At 35.6% G+C, this 7,507-nt stretch overlaps 1 protein-coding gene across 4 annotated transcripts in view; it reads right to left on the bottom strand.

Annotated features, from left to right (window-relative positions):
* Positions 1-3,408: 3,408 nt before the first annotated feature.
* Slc4a4 (solute carrier family 4 member 4) overlaps positions 3,409-7,507 on the bottom strand; it is a 300,898-nt gene continuing 296,799 nt past the window's right edge. For 3 of the 4 annotated variants that reach the window (XM_010606103.3, XM_010606104.3, XM_033758910.1), the window contains one exon: positions 7,270-7,356. Coding sequence is in view for 1 of the 4 variants with exons in the window: in XM_033758911.1 (XP_033614802.1) it covers positions 7,251-7,356 (106 nt within the window). In the remaining 3 variants the exon portion in view is untranslated. Of the gene's footprint in view, positions 7,357-7,507 lie in introns of all 4 variants that reach the window. The other variant, XM_033758911.1, reaches the window with a different exon arrangement.

Raw genomic sequence — 7,507 nt, 5'->3', positions numbered from 1 at the left:
GTGAATTAAGGGTGTGTGACAACTAAATTAGTTCACTGATTAGTTTAGCATAGTTATAGTGTGGATAATGGGAAGCCCCGCCCTGGGTAGTGGTGGCACCAACCAATAGGCTTGTGGCCTGAATGGAATAAAAGGGAATGGGAGCCTCAATGCTGCTGCTTGCTGCCTCTTGCCTGCTCTGCCAAGGACTGTTTTCTTCTTCCATACCCATCTCCCATGTTTTCCTGCCTTGGAGCCAGCCCACTGTGAACTGAAACCTCTACAGAGCTACCTCAACTCCTTTAACTTGTGGGTTTTGGGTATTTTGTCCCAGAAACAAGAAACTAACTAAGAAAGTAATAAGGGTTAAATATTAACATAAAATTTATAGGCAACATTTAAACCATAACACATAGCACATCTCTGCCAGTACAATTTTGTTTCTTCCAGTTTTGGAATGTCTTTACCCACTTTCTCAATTCCACATTAGACACCACTCATCAAATAAAAACTCAGGTTTTTTTCACAAAATTTTCTGACAATTTCTCCTCTTATTCTCACAAGGAATTATTAACATTTTCATTTGGACTTCTGCACATATCCCATACTTCTATCATAACAATTTTCTATTGTAACACTTAGTCTATAAGTATTTCTTTGCTACTTGACTTTTAGTTACTTGAAATAAGGAATCATGTCTTATTTTTTGTTCTCCAAAAACTATTTTGTCTCCAAAAGTTAAATGAACAAGAGTAGAAAAGTTTGTTCCAGTTCCAAACCATTTTGAATATGAATTGAAATACATTTATCTTAAAGAAATTTAATTGGTTTAATCTTTTAAATCAATATTAAAATCAATATTTTCCTTTAAGATGTTATAGTATCCTTGCCTCTGTACTAAATGAACTGGCTCTTAAATTCTTGACTGTATTATAGTTTTTAAAATTTTCCTTCTGCCAGGGCTAATCTAATAAATTCTTGACTATATTTATAGTTTTTTAAATTTCCCTTCTGCCGGGGCTAACGTTTTTTTTTTGTTTTTTTGTTTGTTTTTTTTTAACCAGGGATCAAACTCAGGACCTTGTGTTTATAAGGCAGACAGTGGAACCACTCAGCTAAATCCCCAGACCAGGGCTAAGCTGTTAATTCTTGCTAGCACACTTTTGTATCAATAGTTTTCTCTGTCATTTTTTACTTTCTATATTCTAAGAAATCCACAAATGACCAGTTGCATTGATTTTTTAATAAGTGTAAATGGATTCTAAGGGAGAAGCTGAGCTCTTCACCCAGACCCAATGTGCTTAAGCTGGCCTGCCCAAACATTGAGACAAATGGTTTGGTAGCTCAGGTTGTTCTGAGTTTTTCTTTCTAGTTCAGGTTGATCAGGAAAACCAAACAGCATAATGAAGAATTGCAGAAATGCAAAAGTATATTCTTTTCTATAATGTGAAACTCTCAGATAAAAAATAGTCTTGTTAACCCTAACAAATAAGTAAATAAATCAATTAAATCAAGAGGTTATGGAGAAAGGATCTTTACTCATATCACCAGATAGTAACTAACACAAATGACTGTGTTATGGCTTGTGTCTAGATGTCTTGCCAAAGCCTCATGGACCTAGAGTGTGATAGTGGGATTAAGGATGTGTGGTACCTAAATGGGTTTAGTGTAACTCTACATGTGGATAGTGGGAAGGCCCTCTCTGGGGGTGTGGCACCAATCAACAGGCTTGTGGCCTGGATGGAATATAACGGAGAGGAGGAAGGTAGGTAGTTGTTTCTGCTTGATGCTTCACCACTTCTGCCTGCCACAGCATGAACTGTTTCTCCTCTGTGAGGCCCCTATGCCAGGCCACCCTGCCTTGAAGCTGGAGTAAAACCTCTACAAACTGTAAGCTGAAATAAACCTCTCCTCCTTTAACTGTGGGTGTCAGGTATTTTGTCTCAGAAGTAGGAAAAACTAAGATACTCTGCCAGAACAACCTTGCACAAAAGCTGCTGCTCCCATATTCAAAAAATGCTTCTTGAAGGACATCTGTTCACCAACTGTCTATCCAACTTCACACTGGTGGCACCTTATTGTCAAACCTTGAGGGAAAGAATTACCGTTCAAAATATTGTAATTCTCATCATTTTTGCCTTGAAAAACTTGCTCTTATCTCAACTTTGAAGGCATTCAGTTTACTGAAACATGTGTTCCCACTGTAATACTTTATTATTCCCAAATGAATATCATTATTCTTTGGGGATCTCTCTCTGACCGTAGGTTGACAATACTATACTAAATGTAATTTGATCCTAATTTCTTGATTCAGTTGTCATGCATAGTAATATTTGATGACTCTCTATGATATGTCGAAGACTTTATCAAACTTTCCCATAGTATGATTGATTCTGAATGTGGCTTTTGTTGCTTCTTCCAGCTCAGTGAGAAAACCTAAAACCACCCTCAGCACTACTATCCAATACTCAGGGCAATTGCCTATATACTAAGAATCCAAGTAGAAAGATGGTTTTAGCCAATGCCCCTGCCTTTTATTTTTCCAATCTAACTTTTCACTACCACTAATAGTCATTTCTCATCCCCTCTGTTGCACCACTCACCACTAGTACTATTGTCTGGTTATAGTTTAGGAATAAATTTTCTAGAAAAGTTTAGATATCAGATGAGTCTGCAAATTATTTCTGGATGGAAGGTCATTTTCAGATTTTGACCATTGGAGCGATTTTTGTGTCTTTGTGCTTATTCATATTTTTATTCTTTGAGAATTGAGTACATGCATCATCTTAGATGGAAGAAAATGGTATTTTTGTATTTCACTAATTTTCCAAGAAGAATGGCAATATTTCTTTTTCATAAAACTATTCCTATTATTCTTAATTAAGCACAATTTTTCTTACTTTGAGAGCTTATATGAGATCACTTCAGAATTTCTTAAACAGATAATTCTTAACTATCTCTTATGTAATCTGGCTACATCCTTCATTTTCCTGTCTGGAGGAATTAGGGAATCTGGGCCACAGGGGCTCTTACTTACCCAACGGTGTGCCAATCCCTGGAGCTCCCAGAGTAAAATAAGTATTTAAGAGTGAGGCAAAGAGTGGAACAAAAGCACTTGACACTCATAAATGCATAAAGTTACTTTATTTTAAGTATACATTTAATTTTGAAAAATATAAATGCTAAAATATCTCATCTTCTTCATCTCTTAATTCCATAAAAGTCACAATAGAAAGCTTCATAAAACTGTAAAATACTATAATGTTATAGGAATTTTAGGTTTTATATTGGAAAAAATTATTAGTAATATATTGAAATGTTTTCTGTTCTTTATCATTTTGCTCCACCATGTTGATCAACTTCATTTAAAATAAAAAGATGCATAATTTCTCCAAAGTTAATAAAGACTTAAGAGAATAAAAATAAGAATATCTGAAAGTGCGTACTGATTCTGAAAAGTAATGTGTACAGGTATGTACCAGCCGTGAAAATGGCTAAAAGAGGCAGCTGTTCATTCTTTTCACATTGTAGGACTGGGACAAAGTTACTTCTGGCTCTAAAAGTTTACTGGGTAACTTTTTAACCCTGAGTTGCAATATTTACCTAGGAAACACAATTCAGAATTTTTGTCTGTATCCATAGAGCACAAACAAATGAGCCAAGAAATAAGATATATCCAAATCTCGAGTCAAAACACAACTTGATTATCATATGTTATTAGTTTGTTTGTTTGTTTGTTTTTAAGATTTCAGGCTGTAAAGGTGCTCAGTGAAGTCACTAACTGAACATCCCCATGGCCCTCAGACAGAGAAATGCTGTCATCATTTGATTGTGTTCAGCTGCTGGGTGCCACTGGGCTCCCAGCTCATGCTGTGAGAGCAGATGTGAGCTATCATGGAACATAAATAAGAATATCTCAGGTTCCTGCACCAAAATCATATAAGTAGTAAGAAAAGACTGAAGAACACTTTGTCCCATCCATGAACAATGTCAACCTCTGTAATACAACTCAAATATTTTGTTTCTACAGACAGTCAGCAGTCAATACATTTCAAGTACTTTAACACAGTTAAAAGAACCAAAAACTTGGAAGACAATCATTCTCCATATTAAACACCAATATATATCTGATAAAAGAGTCATTGTGTGTGTGTTGTTGCGTGTACATAAAATTCACAAAAATTGGATTGCTGACAGCAGATAATTTCCCCCCCTTTCTTGAAGGGGCTGAGGATGGAGGTTTTCTTTCCTGCTTCTCAAGTCAGTATGGCTCCTCTCAACCCCTCCCTCAACCTCCCTGGAAGAAGAGGCAGGAACAATACTGCCCATGGGATATAATTAGGATTTCAAGTAGTTGTTATACCCAGCAGAGAAAAGTGACTTTCTCAAGGAAAGTATCTCCCACAGATTTTCTCTCAAATGCAAAAGCAGAGGAAGTAATGCTCTTTTCATAGGCAGACTTAGCCTAGTCCTTTCTTTCCTTTCAGCAGTCAGTTCCAATAGCCCCAGGAATCCTGGTTAACAGCTGTGAGTGTATTTAGTCTTTACCTCAAGAAAAGTGAATCATGTATCTCTAAGTGCACACTGGAGTGAAAATAGAGAAATATGTTGTAAAAAAATTACTGTTGCATTTGTGTTCAGTTTACATAGAAACAAAACCACCCCCAAATCTGGCTGATTCTTATCCAATCCACACATTTGGTTAGAGCACAGGTAATCTAGTAGCTGTCTGCACACGTACCTTGGGTTTGCTTGTCAGTGTGGTAACTACATTTGTTTCTCTAAAGGCAATAATATTTAAAAAATTATTTCCTGGGTTCCACAGTGTTGAAAGGGTTTGCTGTTGCAAACATAAGGTACTATTTTGAATTTATAGCAGAGACACAAACCCTCATCCCAGAGCGACACACGTGGGTCACAAAGGAAATGCAGATAGCTTCCAGGCTACTCCAAGGCTGAAATGATCAGCCAAGTTGCTTCAGCAGTTCTCTTACTAGTATGGAAAGGAATATAAATCCCAAAATACTTGATTTGTGATCAGAAGAGCAAATATTATATCTAGAGCTTTTATAAAAGCTAAACAGAAGTGCCTTTGATGTAATATCTTGATTAGACTAAATTTACTATGCATTGATTGTTAGACATTCTGCTGATACTCCAATCCTTAAAGAGAGAGATTCGCTTTCTCATATAGGTTTTAAAGGATAAAATATAACTAAACAATACAGAATAATCATTTTAAGGGTAGATCTATATACAAACATGATGCCAAAATTTGGCAAGTGAGGTTTTAGCATATGTAATTTGCCACTATTATTTAATTTACAAATTGAGGTCATTTATGCCTAATTTTTATAAAATTAAAAGTTTTGAGATATTACAAAAGGATAATAAAACTTTTATAATTTACTTCAAGAGGACAGGATTACAGTTTAATTGGTGTAAGAATGAGTGGAGTCAATAAGTACACCAAAATGAGCAATTCCATCAGCTTCCAATAGTCCTCCAACAGCCTGTTATACTGAGGATACATCTCAGTTGGTTATATGAATCCAAATTATAATTTAACATTTAAATTGTTGTTCTTAACATATATTCAATATATAATGCGGCTCATTAAAGACATTCTACTTAAATACTATACTTATTTTGGTTAATTAGGTCCGATTTCCAGTACAGTTCTCTGAAACAAATGCACATATATGTACACATATTTACCTTAAATATTCTGATTACAAAGAATGTGTGAAAGTATTGTTAAAATGCACGCACTTCTACCTTTCTATCTGAATTCCCATAACACCCACTAGGTGCGTAAATGAGCTGTCAATATTCCTGTGGATTTTCTTTTGTGAGTATGAGCTACTGTAGCAGTGATGGTGACTGCGAGCTGGGTAAAAAGACTTATTTACCTTCATTTGCACAGTGACACATTTCTTGGACCCCTGAAAAAATTTTCATGTGTGGTTTGGATTTTATGAAAACTGACACACAGGGCTTAATAACTTTGCCCTTTGTCACTCTTTTTCTAACTTAGCACAGATGTGCACTAGCCACCCACAGCACATACAAAAAAAAACACAAATATTTCAAAACGAAAATAATGCCTGACAATACTGTGTAGGACAGAAATGTGGTAGTACAACCCACATCTGTGTCTGATACTACGACTACCAGAACAGCATTTCCTCCCTTATGCAAGAATTTCTCTCTTCTCCCAAGTTCTCTCAAGTTCCTTCATAGAATCATTACATTTCTTTTAAAGAACAGGATAAAATGGATGCTTAGAAACATGGTGTTTTTAAAATCTGATTTAGCCTTCTGGCTTACCCTAGAGATTGTGTGTGTGTGTGTGTGCATGTGCATGTGTGCATGTGTGTGTGTGTGTGTGTGTGTGTGTGTGTGTGTAAAAATCACATTATATACAATACAATTTTTACAGAAAGCCTGGCAGCTACAAATAAGAGGTAGAACTACTCAAAACTATGTTTCCTGCTGCAGGAAAAATTCATTTTCTTTACAGTAATTAAAAAAAGTTTAAAAAATTGACAAAAAATAAGTTGCAGGTTAGGCCCCATAATTTAAACAACAAAATCTAGGAAGAAAAATATTCTTCAATGTACTCAACAGACAAGTTCATTAAAGGGTTAAAAAAAGTTGCATAGGAAAAAGGGACATTCCAGCACTTGCTACAATGGTGGCAATGATTTCGCTACAGGGAGTAAAGTACCTTTAGTTTTTCTGCTTTTGATAACACTATGATTAGGGCTTACAAGCAAGGGCAAGTTAGAATAGCAGCACTTTTTTCCAGTCCTGGGCAGCTCTATAAGGGGGAGAAGGGACTCTGTCTGGAGGTTAAGGTTTGTTCTACCAGACAAAAAGAAAAACAAGCCAGTAAGCACAGCTCCAAAGCTAAAATTTTAAGTTCCTTCAGTATCTCAGTAAAAGATTTTATAAAATATTTAACACTTCTGACCTCTGCTTAATAAAAGGAAAGGACAAGTGTGTGTGCACGTCTTGAGTGACAGGGGAACTGGGGTGTCACTGAACACATCTGAAAGTGTAAGAATAACAGGGAGATTCAGCAGATGCTTTTTTAAGGAACAGTACACTACTGTCCTGATATTACCTATGTAAGAGAGAAGCAGAGAGAGAGCTGTATTATTTGGCCAGTGACCAAAAACTAAAACAGAACAAATATTAAAAAATAAATGGCAAGAAAAAAAAGATTGTTAACAACAAAACTGTCAGTTGTAAGAAAGACAAACAGATTATAATGTAGTTTCTGTTCCCTTGCTCCTCCAGAAATAATCATTGTCTTCAGGCTCAAGTTCTATTCTAATTTGAGGCACAACTTTTACTGGAATTCTAGGAGGACTGGAGAGAAAAAAAAAAAGAAAATGAAAGGAAACAGTAAGTCAGTCTGATTTTCTTTATCAAATGTTTACACATTGCACAGAAATTGAATGTACCAATATTTTTCCTCTTGTAATAATATTCAGTCCATATGCATTAAAAACCAAGGTAT

This window comes from Fukomys damarensis, unplaced genomic scaffold (genome assembly GCF_012274545.1).
Source record: "Fukomys damarensis isolate Sample0158 unplaced genomic scaffold, DMR_v1.0_HiC HiC_scaffold_35, whole genome shotgun sequence".
Taxonomy (NCBI): Eukaryota; Metazoa; Chordata; class Mammalia; order Rodentia; family Bathyergidae; genus Fukomys; species Fukomys damarensis.
Note: the sequence above shows the minus strand (reverse complement) of the source record. Positions and strands in the feature narration are given on the sequence as shown.